The sequence below is a fragment of the Trachymyrmex septentrionalis genome, unplaced genomic scaffold (assembly GCF_001594115.1).
Source record: "Trachymyrmex septentrionalis isolate Tsep2-gDNA-1 unplaced genomic scaffold, Tsep1.0 scaffold16, whole genome shotgun sequence".
Lineage (NCBI taxonomy): Eukaryota > Metazoa > Arthropoda > Insecta > Hymenoptera > Formicidae > Trachymyrmex > Trachymyrmex septentrionalis.
The window spans coordinates 1,111,597-1,133,623 of NW_017304758.1; the positions used below are offsets into that span (position 1 = coordinate 1,111,597).

Sequence of the window (22,027 nt, forward strand, 5' to 3'; positions counted from 1 at the left end):
CGACTGTGATATAAGAATATCTTTATCAATAATTTTTCTACGATTTAATATGATCTACGCATAAATATGTACAGCTTATCTATCAAATATATGCGAATCATTCGTGAATATATATATAGCATTTGTATTATATTATTACTACAATAAGGCAATTCTAAGGCGGTAAAGCATCCGAGGCATCGCTGTTTCACAACTGCCAAGTGCTAATCACTCTAACGAATAAATCTTCATAATTACGACACTTCTCAGAAGTCGGTGAGCGGCTTACCTATGTACGACAAATGTGAGTTTAACTCTATCATAAATATGCAGTGTAATTTCGTCGTGGAAAAGCTTACATGTACCATCTATAAAGCGATTATAGGATATTTACAATTGCTTGTGTCTTATGCATAAATTACCGATTACATAATCATAAATAAAACAAATCTTTTCTCCAAATTTCGAAGACTATACAACATATTTTACATCTACTTCATCAGCAACCATTCAAGAAACGATATAGTTGTCGCCAAAAAAATATCTTTTGAGTTTCTAATAAAAGTAACAACATACAATAATAACGCAAATAATTATTTAATGTTAAAAGCTAAGACAAACGTATATTCTTATAAAGAACAGTTTAACAATCAGCAATCTTTTCAAAACGCGTGCAAATTTTACCAATTCAAAAATCGAGCCTTAAAAAAAAAACAAAATAAATAACAGTAACAATTTCTTAAACCATCTTCTTCCTGTAATTGCATACAAGTCGATGTGCGATCGTTCCTCGCGCGATTAAATTCAGTGAACTCTTCCGCAAACCTGAGAATCGATGCTGCCCAAGTACGGATATCCGCTCTTCGCCTCGCTAGGGCTGTGCGGAGTCACGTGGGGCGCCATCCCCGTCGAGACTGGTACTCCGGAGGAGGATGCACCACCTTGCACCATGCAGGCGCTCATGTTGGACCCAGTCGGGCTGACGCTGCCCCCCAGACTGCCCAGATTGAGATTGGTGGAAGTCAGATTGGAGGCAAGGTTGCTGCTGCCGTAATGGGAGGCGTTGAACAATCTGCAACAGACAAGATCGAAGGTCTGCTTACAAGGAAGTAAACGGCGACAATAATTTATAGTATTATGTAATATTATGAAACTTCTACATTCCTCTGTCTCGTATTAACGTGATATTAAAAAAAAAAAAAAAAAACAAACATTCTCTGAGCAATACAAATCACATAAATAAGAAAAAGGAAAAAATATAAATGAGAAAATGTCATTAGAATTTTATTAATTGCTATTATTAACAATGTAAAAGTATTCAACTTTCAATCTTAATTTTAGAAAGGCCTGGGAAAGATTCTTTTATTAAAATTATAAATATAATATTGTGAATATAATGTAACAATTATGACGAGCTTATTAAATATTGATGGAAAAGGAGATAGATATTCTCTCACGAACGGCATATATCAATCGGCAGTTAAAGGGAATATATTACTCGCCAATATTCGTAATTATATCTCCGTTCGACATCTTGAATATAAATTAACTATTGTACGTGCGCATATGTACGGACACGTGGGGAATAAGCGATACGATGAAATGAGTCGCACAATGGTGAAAGGTGTCCACATGCGGTAATACGAAAATGAAATTCCGGCGTGTTCTCTCAACGTGGTTACTGCCGTTTGCAAGGCGATACGGCACTCACACATGCTCTGCGAATCGGTTAGGGCGTGTCGAGGGCGGCAGCGGCCGATTTCCAAACACCGTCGCGGCCCTTTGAGCATTCTGATACACTACCATGATTAAGGATCTCAGATCATTGTCCCTTGAGTGGTAAACCTTCGCCGTTGCTTTTATTACAATATTCTTATTCTTTAAGCTTAAAAAAATAACTATAGTTATTTTATACCTGACAGAAGTATGGGAAGACTAGCTTCTTCAGTCTTTATCCTTGGAGTTTTAGAGAAACAGATTCATATGGACTCTTGATGATATAAATAATGTCTTGAAAAATACATAAAATTAACAAGTTGGTGATATATTTTAAAAAAACATGTTAGGAAAAAAGTTATGAAAAATAAAATTAGACAAAATTCAAAGGTACAAGAAATCAATTCTTAATTAAAATAAACTTGAAACGCGTATCGATATTTTGAGACGATTATAGCATACGATTGTAAAACGAAGTCGGCCCTTTGACCGTTTCGCCATGACGCTTAAGCACCTTAAATCCCGTCGGTGCCAGGCCTAGTTCGCACTATAACTTTATTTCTTTCCCCCTTTTTTTATTTAGAAGGTAGCGCGACGTTTCTGGCGGAAGCCGCGCGATTTATCGACCATACTCCGCCCTACGAATCTATTTTCGTACAGAAGAATGTCTCTCCTTCTCTGCTCACAAATCAAATTTTTTTTCTATAGTCACGTTAACGAATTCTTAAGAATTTAGTGGCAACCAAAATTTACAGCGCGCGATTCTTCGGAATTAAAATCGGCCGTCAAATAAAATATGGTACCTATATTAAATATTTTCTCGAGGTAAACCGATTTTGATTATATCATTTAAAAAATTTAGAAAATTCATAAATTCCGTTCTATAATCTTTAATTTTTGATTTTTATATTAATCCTCTTTTGATTTTTTTTATTAGAATCAAAATAATTCATTATTTCTAGAGTCTTGCTAATATCTTCTAGCTAGCTAAGTGCTATTTGAATTATTTTCGAGTATCTAAACTTGTGTTTTTCTCTTGACCAAAAAACATCATTAGAGCGAAATTTAAGATTTTTTCTGACGTCTTGGGACAGTTTCTTAGTCGAAGGTACATTGATATTTCCGGGTAGCGAGATTTGTTTTCTTCTCGGATGGAATGCATCGCTAACATGACTCATAGCCATTTCACGAGGTTCTGCGCTTGTCTAAAGGTGAAACGGCAAAAACGGCGACAACCATCGACAGCAACGAATTCGCTCGAACTTGAGAGAACCAAGCTACGAAGAGCGACCCCCCATGAGGTAGGCTGACGCTCCACCGGGGGTCCATGAGTATTATCCCGGATGTTTAAGACCGGCGAAGCTTCGCTTTGTGCACCACGTGATGGCTCGGCACAGTGAACCAGTCCACTGTTGTACAAGGCCCAAAGGGGCCCAAGTGAGACAGTAAGCCCGGAACATCGCCGCGAGAAAGAAGCGCGCGCGGCAACGCGCGGAGATAAAGACGGCGAAGCCAGGGTGTTTCGAACAATTAATTCAGCCATTGTGGCGTAATAACAGGTTGCTCCGGTGGCCGGGTTGCTACAGTGTGTTGTTACACGCCGAGCGGAAGAGCCGATTCACTTGAATCAGAGAGATAGAGCGAGAGCGAGAGCGAGAGAGAGAAAGCGAGAGAGCGAGAGAGAGAGAGAGAGAGAGAGAGAGAGAGAGAGAGAGAAGAAGAAGAAGAGACAGAAAGCACGGAGTATGAGGAAGCGAGAGAAAGAGAACCAATGGGGCCCTGCCGACACGTTTTCTGTGTGGTCCTCAATTATGTTGCTTCTTGGGCCTCCGTAATGAAACGCTACCGGCTAATAATCCAACCCGGGTCTTGATCCTTCGACGCAGGGTGTATGTACCTGTGTCGTGATCCAGCTTTAACCGATCGCGGCAGCGCCGCGAGGTAGCAACGATCGATCGCGGATAATCGTTGCGGGGGTGTCTCGTCACGGACGAGAGGTATCGCGTTCGATTACGTATCCACGTGACTTCAAATTTCGGAAAACGAATATTTATAGAATTTTATGAGCTTGTAATAAGATCAAAAATAGTGAAATTAAATTCGATTTGAAATAAAAATTTTTGTGTAGAATTATTCATCAAGATCTGAGGAATAGAATTGCAAGTACCTAATGATGATTAAATTTCCATATTAGAAAAAAAAAAACGCTATTCGAAAAATCTGAATATAATGAAATAAAAAATCCTGTATGAAAAAAGTGCATAATATAAAAGAAAGATCTATAAACGAAAAACCGATTGTTGAAATCAGCAATGATTCCTGATAGTACATTATACTGTTCACGCGATTTTCTTTCTGTCCAGCTAATTTACAAAATGAACATTTTGACAAACGTAATGCATCAGTTGCTAAAACTTACCCATAATTGTCCGGAGTCGCCCGCGGCCATTGCTGCTGCGCCGCGTAGTAGTTCTCCCCGTAGTTGTAATGCTGAGAATAGCCGGCGGTGGTTGCTGCAGCGGCAGCAACGCTCGCCTGCCCGTAGCTCTGATAGCTCTCTGCACCATTACCGTAGTGCTGAGTTTGGAAGGGTAGACTCATGTTGAAGGCGTTCAGCTGTTGACTGTTCAGCTGTTTGCGAAGCCTGGCACGCCTGTTGCTGAACCAAACTTGCACTCGAGCTTCCGTTAACTTTGTTCTGCGAAAAAAGAGCATCCAAAAATATCAGTAAAAATACAAATCGCAAATGTATAGTTTATGCTAACCACAAAGTCTACAGCATTATAATTTTTTGCAATTTCTTGCCATGTGTAATCTTAATCACAAATTATAATAATTTATTCCATTTAACATACAATTTTATATAGTAAAGATAATTGACGTAATTAAATATACTGATTTAATATTACACGAATACAATTTTTGTATATGTAATTTTTTATAAAAAAGAACTCCTAAGAAACTTACTTTTGTGCAAGTTCCTCTCTGGTGTATACATCAGGATATTGCGTCCGATGAAAAGCTGCTTCCAATTGTTCCAATTGTTCGCCGGTGAAGGTAGTCCTGCTTCTACGTTGTTTCCTCTTCAGCGCGAGGCCAGGCTCGCTTTCCGTGTCGGAGTCGTCACCGCTACTTCCAGCTGAACATAACAAAGACCGCGCCATTTAAATACGCAACTTTAATTGTTTTCCAACAAGGTACATAGACTACACAAATGACACTCTGTCCAACACAAAGTGTTCCAACTGTGACACAATATTACAATATGCTTGACACTGTAAAAAGCTAAGAGCGTGTAAAATATATCAATGTTACTAACTTTTCAAAAAATTATTTGACCATGCTTATAATTATATTTATAATAAAATCATTAAAAACCGTTAATCTTGAAAGATTTACAATTTAATTCTAAATTAAAATTATAAGTCTTAGATAGAGTGATAGATATGCTAAATCCTCGTTATAAAAATAAAAATAAAGGACTGTAATGGATTCTGATGTGTTACATTATAAAATTAAACTTTCAACAAGTACTTTACACGGTGTAATACAAAGTAAAACAGCGTGTTCTAGCTGGAAAACAGCTTTTGTCATTAAATATTCACTTTAGGGATTTACATATCAATTAATTATTAACGCACTTGTCGCAGGAATAAATAAAATCATAGCGTTAATGGCATCGTCTCTGCACGATGTAGCCAATAGCAAATCTTTTCTTCCACCATTCCACAAATAAATTAAATAAATGTTTTAAATGAATATAGACACATTTGCTGAGAATGATTACAAAAGACAGTTATATAGTTTCGTCGAAAACTTGCAAAAATTTATTGTTAATACTCGGCAATTTTTCTGTAATTGTACAAATTCAACACATTAACAAAAATGCGAATATTCTACTCGTACATTAAAACATCATCGACAGTTTCCGAGAGGAGAAACGCAAGCGTGCGTTCCTTAATAGCGGCGAGAGTATCTCTCGGTCCAGCACGTGCTGCACGTCAGATACCGAAGATAGGAAGCGAGTCGTTCACGCCCACAGTTCACACGCCGGTCTCAGCAACCCACTATTAAGACCCTTCTGATTACAGCCATGCCCAGCCGAACCTATACTAAACTAAAACACCGGAGAAATTAGGGTCCGCCGCGAAGAAATTAAGTTCTTTGACATGTCCCGTCCCACCAGAGCTAAACGAAAGCCCGTTTCGAAAAGGAATCGTTGCCTGCCTCCACGAGACACTATTTATGGAATTTCGAGTTTGATTTGTAACCCCTTCTCGGACCTAATTTGTTCTCCACGGTTTGTCCCTGTTACGCTGACTTCAACAACTACATCGATAACGTCGAGTTATACGAGTAACTCCGTCCGACTTGATATAAATGAATAATTTAATATTTAATATATTTTACATTTCAAAAATTGCATTTATAAAGTTTATCAATTATTTATTATTACTATTTATAGACATTTAATACTTTCTTTCTATAAGTGCACAGTTTTACACAAATGGGGAATATTTCTGATTAGCATACAATATTTAATTTCTCTGAACATATATCGACATAGTGTCAGAGATCTTATACGTCTCTTTTTATAACTGTACTCCGTAATTTACAGACTTATTCTCGGATTAAGCTCAACCGACGGGAATAAACGTCTAAATCAATAGCACCTGCGCGAACATCACCCAGAATTTGAGAACACGAAGCGCATGGCGGTTCCTGCCAGATTAAAGACTGCCGCGCGCTCGTAAATCGTCGCGAGGGTTTCAGGTGCATGCCCAACAATTTTTCGAGATTCTAACGCTTTTCACGTACTATCAGCGCCTGCCAATACTTCATGAATCTGAGAATATACATATAAAAAAAAGATAGCAACCACCTGTATAGGGTGGTTTCTATAAAATAAATTTAAAATTATTCTCAAATTTATTAGCATAAGCTATTAAATTTGAATATCAAATTTGTCTTAAGAAAAAAATCTTGGTATCTTTATATTAAAATACGTCGTAAATATGAATAAATTATCTTTATGTATTTTTTAATGATATGAAGACGGAAAACGTTATTATTTTAGAAAAAAATTATAAATGAAAAGAACAGTTTTTTGCTGAAGTATCTAAAAATTTAACTATGAATATTGAAATAATTTTGTTGGACCATCAAAATAATTAGATAGGACGCTGAAACAACAAACTGATTGCTAGAATGTAAAATTTATTACAGCATTACTCATCATGCTTGAAAGTTCTACATAAATTATTTTGATAGTATATCTAGCTAAATTTTTAGATACTTCAGCAAAACTTTTCTTTCCGTGTATAAGGAAGAAATAATTTTTGCAGGAGATTGCAGCAGTTCGTAATGGGACCGTTTACTATTAAAAGGCTTCTATATCTTTTAAACTGAGAGCAGTGTTACAATCGCGAAACGTCGCGATTTGCTGGGAAACATCGAAGTAAACATCGGTGAGAAAGATTGCGATGCTAAACAATTACTATCGGAGAAATGACCGGAGCGGCTAGGCGATCGCTGGAGTTGCGGACGCGGTGAACGGCGAAGGTCTCAATCACGAGTCTGCCCCGCAGTAAGAGCATCTAAATCAATAGAGGGTGCCGTTGCGTTCCGCGAACAAAACGGCGGGTACAGGGTGTGTTGTTGGCGGTTTGTAAGATTAGAGGCAGGCGGCCGGGTATACGAAGCCGAGGAAGACCACACGCCGCGGTTGGTGCCGCGTAGGTATATACTATATATATATGCGCGCGGGTCCATCCGTCCTCCTTGCACCGTTGTGGAATCCACGCCATCTCCTCGTCTTGTTCCTCAGGTTCGACTGCTCTTGCTCCTCTTAGTCATTTCATCCGATTTCTTCTCTTTCACGTTCCTCCGATTCTGCTCCACCTGACTTCCTCCTTCTCTGCATGAGCTACGCCCGGATCTGTCTCTCTCTCTCTCTCTCTCTCTCTCTCTCTCTCTCTTGTCGCCCCGCACGATCGTTCCTCCCGATTTCTTTGACGGAGAGACAGACCGCGGGGTTATTTATCGCGCGTGTTCTTGGCTACCGGAACCGCCGGGTGATCTTGCATTCTGGGACTGACATGCCGGCGAGGGGAGAAAGGTGCACGGAAGATGAATGGACGCGAGACGAAATGATTGAAGTGTGTATTTGTGAGACCTTTTAAGTTCCCTCGCGTTGATTGCATCGTGCATCCGATCTACTAGATTGTTTGCTATTTCTCATTTCGTCGCTATTTAACGACTTTGTATTTAACCATTCATTTAACTTCTACTGTTTTCTTCTTGAGAGAAGTAATTAATACACATATATGTGACAAAAGAATATATTTATAGAAAATTAAATTGTGTGCGTATGCCTGTGTGCTTATATCAAACGCTAAGTATTCTTGTAAAGAGAGAAATATCAGGAAGACATCCTTATCCGTATTCTGTTACTTGACTATGATGATGTGTTATTATCGCATTAGTGCATCAATCGCTCATGTTATCTCGCTCTTTCTCCTCGTTCTCCAATCCACGTCCGCGTCATAAGCCGATCCAATACATCGCCGACTTCAGTGCTAAACCATCACGCTGCGATTGAATAAAAAGAACGAAGGTTCTACGTCCGAGGTGTGCATTCAAAAAGACTTCGTCCCTGCTTCTTCTTCCTCTTCTTCGTCTCCGTATCCTTTCCTTTCGCGGCGGTGCATTAGCGGCGGGAACAGCGCCTGACTTTCTTCTTGTTCCTCCCCTTTGTTCGAATCATAATACATAATTTACCCGGCCTGCAAACGCGGCGAACCCAATAAAGATCTATGCGTCTTCCTCCAGGACTTTTATTGAAGTATTCATAATTGAATCGCTACCTTCGGGGCAATTTTATCTCAATGTCGCGACTTATTAACGATTCTTTGCGTAAAATATATCGGCGATAAATAATCGATCGCTTTATTTAGAATATATAGAATTGTCTTTATGATGAAAAGCACCCGGAACCATTTCACTGAAATTATACCTTTCGGCTAAATACAGGTTTGAAATTAATTCTGTTGAATCAAAATAATTGTGTGAATCATTCAAACTAGTTACTAGAATGTCAAAACATTTTGCAGTTTATTATTTGAATGTCTTAACATAATTATTTTGATGGGCCGGCAAAATTATTTTCAGATCTGTAGTTCATCTAAAGTATCTAAAAATTTAACTACATATAATATCTGAAATATAATTATGTTGGATCATTATAAAATAATTCTGTAGAAAACGTACAGACTCATTGCTAGAATGTCAAAACTTTCTGCAGCATTGCCCATCTGTGTCTATCTAAATTGTTAGATATTTCAGCAAACCGTCCTTTCCGTATTCCTATTATTTCAATATTAGTCAGCTGCTTTAATTCTCATTTGACTCTCGTTAAATCACGTAATATTTATTTGCAATGAAAATATTTCCAACGAATAATATGAATAATATCAAGAAGATGAAAGTCGCTTTCACAACAGCGCAAAAAGGTTGTTCAATGCGACAGGAAGCAACAGGTCGAGCACCATCCGTGAGTCGTTGCGCGAAGTTGCAATCTCGGGCATACGTCTAATCAAAACTAAATCTTCCCGACAAGGTAATAAACTCGACACATCTACGCGCCACGGGACGCCTAATATTTCTTCGCACCCCTTACCGCCAGTGATAAATAAAAAAGAAAGGAATTCCCCTTTACGTTTCGCCGACCGGACCTATATTTCTACCAATCCCCAGCGTGGCCACGAAACTGCTGGATACTTCAATAAGTAGAACTCGTACATATCTCGAGGCTCATGTTCAACACGTTCAACACGAATGTGCGAAATAAACGAAATACAAATGATAACGTCGCGAAAAGTATCCACAGTAATAATTACATCCCTTGGTGCGATCGGTAATTGAATCTCTTATTACTTCCATATATGAGCTCGTAGTTATAAGCACGTTAAAAATTTTCGACTTTAAAGACTGCACGGAAAAGGATAACGACTTCCTTTCGTATTACGCATATGGGAAAAGTGTCGAATAGCATTTCAGATCGGGCACTTTGAATACATGGGCTACAAACGGTTGATCGTCGCGGCCGCCTTGCTTCAATTAACTTAGCACACGACTACGCTATAATTACGCTTATTGCTCGATTAACCCCGGGCACTTCATTTGCGTCCGCCCGGTGGTTTATGCAGTGTTAAAACGACGATACGTATTGCGTATAGTTAAACTTTGAAAATATATTTTTCGATGGTGAGCAGCACATCGTGTAGGAAATCTTAATAGTCTCGGCAGATCGTATCGCGATAATCATAAATGTTACTCATAACACTCACCAAGAATACCATCGATAGAGTGATTTCTGCGTAGGTCATCACCGGGACGTGTCTGATTGGCTGGTCCACGTAGAAGTCTGGTGATACTGGATACGGAAGGTGCCGATGCTTTGTCGCAGACTCCGTCCTGCTGGCAGAACCGCGTTGGACTAGTTAGCATACTTTTTCTTTTCATTGGTTTTTCTTTCGCGATTTAAATGACGTTGTACATTTTTCAACAATTTATATAATATTATATTATGAAGATACACATTTAAAAATGTTAGAAACAAAAAGCAACGTATACTTTAGATATCCCTATATTTTTAAATTACTTTTAACGCGTATCTCTGTCATTTACTTTAGAATTTGCACGGCTCCGTTTATTTATATAAAAAAAAGAAAAATGTTACATAACACTATGTCTTCATCCCTCGGTGTCACTCTCTAGTGTGCATGTCATAATTTTCTTTTATTTTGTATCCCTGATAGAAATGTATGCAGTTTTCTAGATACCCATCTAGTTATTATCTAGTATTACTGTATTCTCATTAGCTGTAACAATTGCGTAGGAAATGAATAAGAATTTGATAGAGTTTTATTCAGTGCTTAAAGCAGTTTCTCTAGTAAAAATATGTGCAATTTATGTGTATGCGTGCACGTGTGTAGACACCTGCTCAGTTGTTGTCTAGTATATCAATAGATTAGATATTAGTTAAAATATTGCGTAGTCTATTTATTATCCTATTTTCGTTCAGTAAACGTGTCTCGCATATTTTTTGTGCACACTAATTGCAAGTAAAATGTTACATCTTGATTGGGAGTCTAAATAATTTCTATTCTCGATTACTACACAAAAAATTAATATATAACTGTCCAGTAACTACTTAGAAAGTGCATAACGTTTCTACCAGGGATGCTATAATTTTTTTATTTTTAAAGATACATACATTTCTTTGTCACCGTTATATTTGTTAATGTCTGACGTTTTAGTTGGAAAAAAAATTGTACAATATGTTCACTTTTATACGATATTTTTCATAATATATAGCATGGCACCGAAAGATGTTTCTTCTTCTATGATTTGAAAAAAAATGACAAGTATAATGGCTGGTATCAACGGACCTTTATCAATTTTTCGCGTATCTCCCAGCTAAAAATTCCAGGATTCTGCCGCCTAAGATCTTCAATCCTCGCCTCGACTTCCGGCGTGGCGACTCGCGGTTTGCTGCCGCCAATCACACCGGGTCTTATCGATCCCGTTTCTTGATACCGATTCAGAATCTTCGAGACGCAGCCATGTGACACCCTGAGCTGTCTCGATATGACGCATGGCCTGACGCCGGCCGCTGCCATCTCAACGATCTTCAAACGGATATGGTTCGGTAATGGACGGCCGTTGATGAATACACCACCTAGCTGGTTCACGCGACCCTGTCCTGCAAATGTAATAACACAGAACCGTTTACCATAATGGCACGTCATGTTGTCTGGTACATCTATTTCCACGGTACGAGAACGACGGGTCATACATGATTATTTAATAATAACGGAATGGGCAAAAGACCGTCACGCAAATTTCGGTGTCGGAGACATCAAAGACGGATGACGATGTAGATCGAAAATCGCTATTTTAAAAGGCGTAATTTTCCGGCGCGAGAAGTACAGAAAACGCAACATAGATTTCTACGGACTGTTTCTTACGAAGCAATTATCGGCATGTACCGATGACAATATTCGAAACTATGTGTATGCAGTTAAATACATTGTATCTCGTGAGACGAGAAGAAAACACTACCGTGCGCTGGATAGTAACGAAGCTGAGGAAAAATAGTGTGTTTTCTCGGCGCCGTGGTATTATACAATGCAGCACGGCGCAAGTGGCGTGACCATTTTTCTAAATGAGAATAAACGGATCCGCGTACAAAAGTGACGGAGGCGAAGAAGAACAGAGATTCAACTTGCGCAAAAGAGGGCCGCTTAGCAGACAAAGCGCGGCGACACGCGAGGTGCCGCTCAAACACCGCTAATTACCGGTAATTAGCCTACCTTCCCCTCCCCCTCCCTTCCACGACATCCCCTTAATTAACTTAATTATAATCACGAAGTCAAACAAACGGCGTTACACGCAATGGGCAAAGCGGTCCTGGCTGGCAAAGGGGGATAAAGAAGCGGAAGATGAGATGCGCGTGTGGATGTGTGGTGGCTCTTACGACGATGTGCGCCACGAACGTGGACCTCGCGTGCTTCAGAAAACCACGAAAGAGGGCCGCGTCACGAGTTACGGTCCTGGTTTTGCACGGATAGTAAAAGCCATGGACGAGGGGACAAGAGGGAACGTCGAAGTGGCTTTAAAAGCCTGGGGAAGCCTTTAAAAGCGCTCTCTCTTTCGCGCGCGAGGACAATAGAGGAAGTCCTCGACGGACAACCGGAGGCACGGCCATATCCTACGTGTTTGTAGTTATTTACATAAAGGAAGGCTTTGCATAAGAGAAAAGACGCACTTATGCGCGTCTGCTCTCGCGGATGCTGCATGCGATGCTCCGGATCGGAGCTGTGATGTTCTCCACACAGCGAAGATGCTGCAACCTAAATGGTAAATCCAAATGTGCGTATTGCTTGTACATTCTTTATAATAAAACATCTATTTCTTAATATATTACACTGTTAATTTATACGTATACTTCTGTGTGCTACTCGATTATTTCTTTAAATTCCGTACAACTCATCTCTTCTGGAAGTAATATTCGAACTGTATCTAGATACTTTATACTTCTCTTTAGAACGTTCGACGACTTAAAATTATTCAAGAGCAACGAGAAAGAGTTATCGCGGCAGGTTTTAGTGGCGAAAACTAGTGGAGCTTGCGGTGCGGATTGCGAATCCCCGACAATCCAAACATTTTCACGATCGCATCGGGGACCAGCGGCGCACGCTGGCGCAGCGCCAGTTCGTGATATATTCTCAGCTGGCTACCTGCTGCGAGAAGCGCGGGGTCTAAGGAGTCCGCTAATTACCACGGCGTAATTCAAAAGACGACCCCCTTCCCGGGCGCGTCGAGCTCTCCGGCACAAAAGTAGTCCCGTTTCGTCGTTCATCACGGGCCCAGAGATTTACATCCCCCTCCGTTCCCCTCCGCCACTCCGCGCAGCCTCCTGCTGCCTCCCCCTGCCCTCTCTGAGACCCTCTCGTGCTCTCAGTAAGGACATATCCGCGAGTGCGTGCAACGCACACACTCCCACACACACCGGTCGTGCCGATGTGTATAGGCCGGGTTACGGTCCCGCCGGACACCTCTCCGGTGTATGACGTCAGTCAGGCCGCGGGGCCCGACGGGATTACAGGCAAGATCAAAAGGCGCCGACCGCCGCCGCCGCCGCCGCCGCCGACTATGACGACGACGACGAGCTTTCGATGCGAAACGCGTGATATTCGTGAATTTCTGAAAAAATGCATAAACTGACTAGGGATCGAAGTCGACCAGTAGCGAAGTATTAAATAAATATTTAGTAATTAGTCGAGAAACGCTGTTAATGAAATACCTCTTGAGTTAAGTAACATTTTGATATTTTTAACTTTTATCTGTATTGAAATGTAAATCAATCCATTTCGTGGTGGTTAGTTTCACAGTAAATATCGTTCATATTAACGTATGTACTTAGTAAATAAATTAAATTTGAGTCAAATTAAAGACATTTCTTTGAATTAAATTATATTTAAGTTTTAGTTAAATTAACATCAAATTAGGCAGAAATAATAGCGACTTATAGGGACAATTAAAAATAAATAATAATAAATAGGTATAATGAAATAGGTAAAAAATAAATAGATATAATTGACATTTCGATTTTAACAGTGAAAGCTAAAGAGAACGTGAAGGCATAGAAATTGTCGCAATTGATAGAAATAGGAGAAGATGCGGCCTCAGTATATAGGCCAGAGTAATTTCTCAGAAAAGAAAAAAAGAAATTGAAGCATTTTCTTTCATCTTGGCAATAATTGGCACTAATTCCAATGAAAGGAAAATACGAGAAAGATAATTGAAGACAGATCTAATATCAATTTTCCCATCGAGATCCCCGTCTGCGATTACGAAAAACGGCTAGGAAAATCCGTACGATCTATTCGTCGCACGTGCAATACTTAGACGTATGCATTACTACGCATGCATATGCATCGCGCTGCGATCATTGCATTCTCGCGCGAGGCTCGCTTTAAGAGCTCCAGCGTTCGTAACTCGAGTCACGGAATCGAAAGTTGAATGTTACCGCCCGTGCGAGCAGGCCCTTTACTCGCGTTTTTGTTCCCTATTTGCCGATGAATATTGTTCGACGCATTCTTGCGGAACGCGCCGCCGCTACGTGCGTTCGCAGATTTTCCCACTGCGTCTCGCGCGATTAGTCCCGGTATCGATTGCAAAAGCCCGAGTGTCTATTCTCTTCGATCGGAAATCGAAGTGATTTGTACACATGTCCGTGGAATCTACGAGCCTTTGTCTCGATTCTAAAACATGGTAAAAACGCGTTCGATAATGGAAACTGAAAGTGAACAAAAAGATGAGGACGTTTGAACTATATAAAAAAAAAAAGAAGAGATCCTTTTCTTCTTTTTTAAATGCCATGGCATTAAGTTTGGTTGTAACAAAACGATTTTCTCGGGAGGACAATTTAATCCAAGCAGCTGGTGAATGATTTATGTCCTCGCGTAATTTATTATGGTAGAATCGCGGTGGAATCATTTTCGCGAGACTCGTATGGTTCTCTCGTATGATGGACCACCCTGTGGTCGGATGAGACCGTATGGTAAAACGGTCGAAAGAAATAATTTCCAGCATGAATTATTGATAACGGGCGATTGATTGTTCAGCGATCAAGACTTAATGTCCATGATCCGCGTGCGGACGTGACGAGATAGCGGGGAGGACCCGTGTCTGATTTGAATTCGCCCGACGAAGCGTCGCGCATCGTTAATTTTTACCTGCGAGGCAGCGGCGGCCTCGTCGGGCCGAGGGTGCTCTTAGACACGGAGGTGCTTAGAGAATTCCGAAATAATTGCGACATACGTCGCCGGCCGTTCATTATCCGCGTGTCGTGAGACGTCAATTAACCCTTTTTCTTCCTCGGATCGGTCTCGATAAATTATTACGTGCGAAGAGTTGACGTACACTGTATTTTGTGGCCGCGACACTACCGCGGTTCACGAGCCGCGAGCTGTGCAATTATGCTCTCTATAAGACTTTTCTTTATGATAATCCCTTGTGCCCCTTATCGCTCTTAAGCAGTAATAACAACGTGTTATCTGGGTATTAATTGAATCTCATTAAGGGATCGCATCAAGGTATGCGATCGCTCCAATTTTCGCGTGATGAAGTATACGGAACGTCTCACGGCCCGCAAGAATTACAGGATGCGATCGCTAAATTTGTTATTCGAGGCTTTTAACTGTAACTGATCATCATCCAATTACGACACAGAGCCTCCCGGAGTCGTTTCGATCGCGCATCGTTTCATCTGGCGTTCCTGATTATCGATGAGTGTGTGAACCGATATAATAAAATTATTAAGAAAATAATTAAAAAAAACATTCTTTGAATGTGTTATTACACTCTCTATATATTATATTATACATTAAAATATCTATTTAATTCTTTATATAAATAAAACGTAACAGAAATATGAATATAATATCATGTTATATTTCTCTCAAATTGAAAGAATATTCTTTTAAACATTGCACATCAATAATATGTAACTGAAGCACAGAAAAAGGCTACCCGAAAAGAGCTTTGCTCAAGTAAAAAATGCAGATAGATATAAATCTAATAATAATAATCTAAAATAATAATAATTTAAAAATCTAATAATAATGTTGGACAATCAAAATAATTAATTATGTAAGAAACTGAAGCATGATGAAATGCTCACTGAGAAAAATAGTCTGGTTTGATTAAATAGTAATTCTGGTGGAAAATGGACGAATCAGATTTTTTCTGGTTAAATCTACTAGAATTCTAGTTGAGATAACTAGAATTCTGATTGATAGGTATAATTATTCTAGTAAAGATAAGAATTCTAATAGATTTTATCAGAAATATAATATCAACCAGAATTCCGGTTATCTTAATTAGAATTCTAATAAATTTAATCAAAAATTTCTTATTCATCCATTTTCATTCCAGAAATTTTTTTTTTTTTTTAGTGCTCTTGAAGAGTTTTCTAGATGGTCCATCAAAATTATTTTCTGATTTGTATCTAACTAGAAATTTTTATATATTTTAGCAAAACTGTTTCTTCCACGTACTATTAAAATATTATTACATACAACATTAATTCTTAGGTACACTATACAACTTTTTTTTTTTTTGTAAAAGACATATCGTTTACGCGGCTTAATGATAATTGCCGAGCGGTGTGCGTACGAAAAACAATACCAAAAGAGCAAAGGGTTAATTTCGCAGGTCATCGAGCGGAGCGACGAAAGTTCCGTTGCGTCGATTACGCAATCTGCTGCGATACGAATGCGGCGATCGATCCCCCGGATCGGAGGATGCTGGATGAGAGCGGAAGGTGCACGCGCGTACCTGAGTGGGAGTAACCGCATGTACCGAAGGGATGCATGTACTTAGTGCGTGCGGTGTGAGTTCCGAGTCGCGCGAGGACTTCAATCAACGTGCCGTCGCCCGGGGCCTATCCGATATCAGACATTAGGTACCCACGGGTACGGGGTACGGGCTACGGGTACCACCCCGGGACTCTTTCAACGATCCGACGCCCACTACACGCGAACCTGTATATCGAGCTTTATTCGAAAGTGGCATTCCCCTTCTCTCTTTTTCTCTCTCTGTCTCTTGTTCTCTCTTTTTATGCATACTCCTCGGAACGATGGATAAACAATCGAGATTTAAAGGTGCACGTGAATGAAAGCGATCCGAATCGTTCGCCACTCCGGGATCCTTTTCTACATTATGTTGATTGTAGAAAAAAAGAAGCTAATTATTTAGTTCTAAAAAATGAATCATATGACTGATTGACAGTAAGAATAATATATATACGATGTACTATATCGTGTCTCGATAGAAAAATGATACAAGTAAAAAAATAATATTTTCTAGATAATAAATGAAAATTGATGTAAAAACTTTAAGTTCGAGTTTTGATTTTTGTTATCTCAAAAATGCTAATTTTGCACTTTTCTAATAATAACGCAGCAATATAATATTAGATATTGTGGAAATTATCGACAAATTGAAATGAAAGGTGAGACAGTTATGTCATTTTTCTATTGCTTCTGTATAAAGGTGAAGCATTAATCCGTTCGATTAAATATGCAATAAATCATAAAGGACGAAAACAGCATATTCTTTTGGCCCCTTAGGTTGTACTGCCCCTCGAAATTTACACGTCAGCGTCGCACACTGTTCCATAACTCATAAATTACACAATACAGAATAACGTACGAGCTTCTGTGCGATTATGCACAATCTCTTCCTCTTTCTCTCTCTCTCTCTCTCTCTCTCTCTCTCTCTCTCTCTCTCTCTCTCTATGTGTCCAGGCTTTTAAATCATTATAGTCAGCATGTCATATTGCGAAACATCACAAAACGTACTTACAAATTCTTTCTGAATTACGTAACGACATTAAATACTAGAAGTTTTCGTGAGTGATAAGCTCTTGGAATGAATTAATCAGCCGGGCCGATTGCGTACAAATCAAATATAGTAACGGTGTTATAAAGATAGCAGAGTCGTTCATTGGGAGTCGCACACATACATGCGCTGACGGACAATGGATAATTCAGTCAAAGCGCATCGTAAAACCTTAACATCGACTGTAAAATCTGCGACATCGTTGCGGAAACGCCGACGGACGTCGAATATTGTCGTGAAACTCGCGCTGACGTTAACTGCGATATATTCTCAATGGGGCAAAATTTCTAAAAATAACGAAAAATATTATTTTTCCTTTACGAAGTTATAAATATAGACGAAGCAAATTTTGGAGAATAAAATTTGTTATCGTGAAACTCGCAGGAAACTAATCGCGAATACATAAGTTGTCATACTCAACCTATCACAAATAAACAGTACTTGCCTTTTTTAAAGGACTTATATATTTCATAAATAAATGTATCTAATTATATTACAACAAGCACATTGGCATTTATTTTTCGTTAGAAGCACAAAAAATGAAATCTTCACATAAAATTATATACATAAAACATATTTTTGTATAATCTCGTATAAAAGCGAGATCACAGAATTGCGATGTTTCGACATTTAAATAATTTTGAAAAATTGCTGTAATCAATTAAAAACTACATCATTTACTTTATTCTTACATATCACTATATTCATTGCTATATAAATAAACAGTTTGATGTTCATGATGGACTGGTGCATGAGTATATTCCCACTTTTATTACATTATCAGTAAATTATTCGGAATTTCATTTTTCGCGCGAAATGCAAAGTGTATTTTTTATAAATTAATCTCCTAAAGGGTACATTTAAATATCCTTTATACAATCTTGTTGCATTAGAATATCGTGGATTGTGTAAAATTTCAAATTAATAATTCAAAAGTAAAAATATCCATATAGAGAGGAAAATCATTACGAAGACACTTTTCACGTTTTACTGTGTGTGTGTGTTGGATATTTTTTATTAAAATTTTTACCTTGAAAAGGATAACCAGTGAAGTAAGGTGCCATATTGATAGTGCTGACTGCCATCTAGCTGTTCCTTTTTCAGAAAGAATCTCTTCCGTTTGTTTCTCTCTTTTTTCCTCGTTTCTCTCAGTCACCAGCAGCATCAACCACACCAAGGATCCTCACTTCTGTCGGTTTCGAGTCCGGCTCACAATCCGATTCACAAATCAAAGTCTCACTTTCTCGCATGCGCCTAGCGATGACGAGCAGCGTCCAGCGGCGACAACGGTAACACACGATTTTCGCCTTCACTGCGAGGGGTCGAAATGAAAAGAGGACTCGCTGCTCTTTTTATTTTTTTAATTTTCGATTTGACGCAAAGCAGGACGGACCTGTTGGCTCCGAAGTCTCGGCTGAAACTGCCGGTTTCTGCGGTCGCGATCGTCGAGGGCACGCAAAAGAAACGAAAGGCAGGCACGAAAGGAGGAAAGCCTCCGACGGAAGGCTCCGCCTTCGTCGTGGGGCCCCTTTGAGGAGCGACCAGCCGACGGTCCCAGTCGCGCTCTTTCATGGCTTTTACCGGCGCCGCTGCATTGGTCACCTGCCAGGTGATCTTGCCGTGTTGGAGGTGGTCGCACATTCAACTCCGCCTTGGAGAACAGACCTTCCTCCACCACACCACCCACGAACGAGGATGATGCGCGTTCGTCGCGTTCGCGCTCGGCTTACTTAGCTCTCCCGGTGACCGATAATATCGATATCGCGCGATCACGAGCTTCCTACGGCAACATCAATTTTTTTCACGAGTTCAACACGACTCGTTTGAAAAAGATTCAATCTTCGCAAACGGACGCGATTGACATTTTCGCGGTTCGCGAACAAGTTTACTGTTATCGATTTTAATTTTATGGTAATTTCTAAATTAATTTATAATTTGAGGAATGTATAATTTTAATTGGCTTCTAGCTTCTAATATTTACACACAATTTAAGATAGAAATGTGATTATTTAATTTCCATTTTTTTCTTATGCGGAAAGATTGTCAATTTGGATCATTAAAAATAAAATTTAACATTTATATTATTTCTTTAACATGCATGGACGGAATTGCTAAAGTATCTAAAAATTTAGCTAGATAAAGACCAAAAAATAATTTTTTTGGCCCATTAAAATTATATAAGACATTCTAACATAATTATAGCAATACTGTAAAATATTTTGACATTCTAGCAATCAGCTTGAACGTCTTACAGAATTATTTTAATAGTTCAACGAAATTATTTTCAGGTATATCTAGCTATATAAATTTTTAAGTACCAGCAAAATTGTTCTTCCCGAGTGCTATATTATCAAGAATTTGTGCGAATGATTTATCGATTTCGAATCCGACAGTTAACACATACATAGCTATCAAATATTTATAATATTTCGCTAATCTAATTTTACATTTTCTGACAACTTTATTATAATAATTAATAAATTACAGCATGTTAACATAACGCGTCGATTAATCGTCCAATACTTTCCGATGCCAGGCAATTAGTTGCAGATTTTAGAGCAGCGCACCGCAACGATACGATTTACGAGTCCACCGTCGATTTCGTAACGATTCGGACGCGGAACCCTCAGTATAAATTTACGATATCTAATCTTCCTTTGATTCACACGAAGTGCCGCGCGGCCGTCGACACTCTCGTCATGAAATCCGCCCGACCGCCTCCGTGCCATCACGCATCGCGTGATCCCGCCAATGAGATCGTGCGAGGTTCAGAGAGGGCCGCTGTACACGATCCCGCGGCCACGATTCGGCGCGCATCGTTAATTAAAATTAATTACGTTTGTCGAGTAATCGTGCGTTTAATTGAATCGCGGGATTCCGCCGCTGAAAGCTTCCGCCCGAGACGAAGGCGGAAAATGGAACGGCGATACCGGCGGCGGAATCGGCATTTTGCACGGGCGCACTTCTCTTTCCGCGTCCTTGATTTTTCTCATGTTGCCACGCCGCGTTTAATTGCGATTGCAACGATATCGTTACATCTCCGTGTAATTAATGCCGATTGCAATAAAATGTCGTAAAAAGAAAAAAAGAAATAATTGTCGTAACTCTCCGTTCGTGAGAATCATCGTCGAGGATGGACAACGGGGAAAGCAGATGACGAGAAAGAAAGGTCTCAGCAAGTCGGGTTAAAAAAAAAAAGGAACACACATCGCAAGGGGTTCTAGAACGCATGCGGAGCACGATCGCAGTTTCTTTCTTCCTTCCTGGGACATTAGACATTTCGGACGGACTCCCCGCCGCGGCGAAGCTACCTCGGCTGATTCGCGTGTAATCACTTCGGACATCGACCGAAAAGCCGCGAGGACTCGCTCGAAAGAGCATCGCAATCTGGCACAATGGGCCATAGGACCGCATTAATACACGCGTCAAGCTCTGACGCGTATCGGCTGTGACAATAATTCTGTTTATTTGCACAGAAGTTTGAAACTTGTCGAGACATTAGTGCATACCGCAATGACAAAACATCGTGATGCGTGAAAGATGATTTCTGAACAGTAGGTATAAAATTTTCTTCTAAAAGGCAGGAAAACTTTCAACGGTTTTAAATTTAGCTGTAAAGGACATCATTAATCTTCAAGCAGGCAAATAGAGTGCTCTACGAAACACATTTCAAACGTATTTTATTTTTATAATTACATTTTTTAAATAGTATGTATAGAATTACATTTATACATTATATAATATTTATATGTATATTATATTATATTTATATTATATAATATTCTTATGAGATGGAAAATGTAAAAATAATTAACTTTAAAACTTCCAGGCAATTCTTTTTATTTTCCTTTTCCAGAACAAGGTTCTTAAAATAACAATGATAAAGATCTGTAGCCATCTACCTACTTAAAGGCTAAAGGAAACGTAATTAAAAATCCTGGCCAAGAAAAGAATTTTATGGAGAAGACAACAGAATTTCAATTGGTTCACAGTTTTTAAAATTCGGAGCAATTGAAGGATTTGTTGCAACAGTGGGTTGACATTTTGTAAGAACGGAATAAATAAACTCTAAAATTAAAGTGATGGCAAAAATATCAATATCACGTATTTGGCTACGTTGTGTGTTAATCCTACAAGTAGTTGATACAAATATATATTTTGTCGATTTGATTTGGATGCGTAAGTGAGTTCGGAATGTTTAATTTTAAAATATTTCTTATAAATTGAAAGGCTTATTGTGACAGTGGATTAACCTACATTTTATAAGAACGGAGTAAATGAACTCTAAAGTTAAAGTGATACGAAAAATATCAACGTTATAATGTAGGTTAATCCATTGTTGTAGCAAACTCCTCAATTT

General features: G+C 39.2%; 1 protein-coding gene across 2 annotated transcripts; it reads right to left on the reverse strand.

Annotated features, from left to right (window-relative positions):
• Positions 1-691: 691 nt before the first annotated feature.
• LOC108745966 (protein gooseberry-like) lies at positions 692-19,066 on the reverse strand. 2 transcript variants are annotated; one of them, XM_018482413.1, is made up of 6 exons: positions 18,698-19,066; positions 11,148-11,461; positions 10,044-10,170; positions 4,663-4,834; positions 4,115-4,393; positions 692-1,051 (listed from the first exon to the last, which is right to left on the reverse strand). In XM_018482413.1, exons 1-6 carry the CDS (start codon positions 18,750-18,752, stop codon positions 784-786), a joined length of 1,215 nt encoding a protein of 404 aa, XP_018337915.1. In that variant the 5' UTR covers positions 18,753-19,066; the 3' UTR covers positions 692-783. The 2 variants fall into 2 exon arrangements, with proteins under 2 accessions (XP_018337915.1, XP_018337914.1); XM_018482412.1 differs by having other exon boundaries at positions 10,044-10,173.
• Between the last annotated feature and the right edge of the window lie 2,961 nt (positions 19,067-22,027).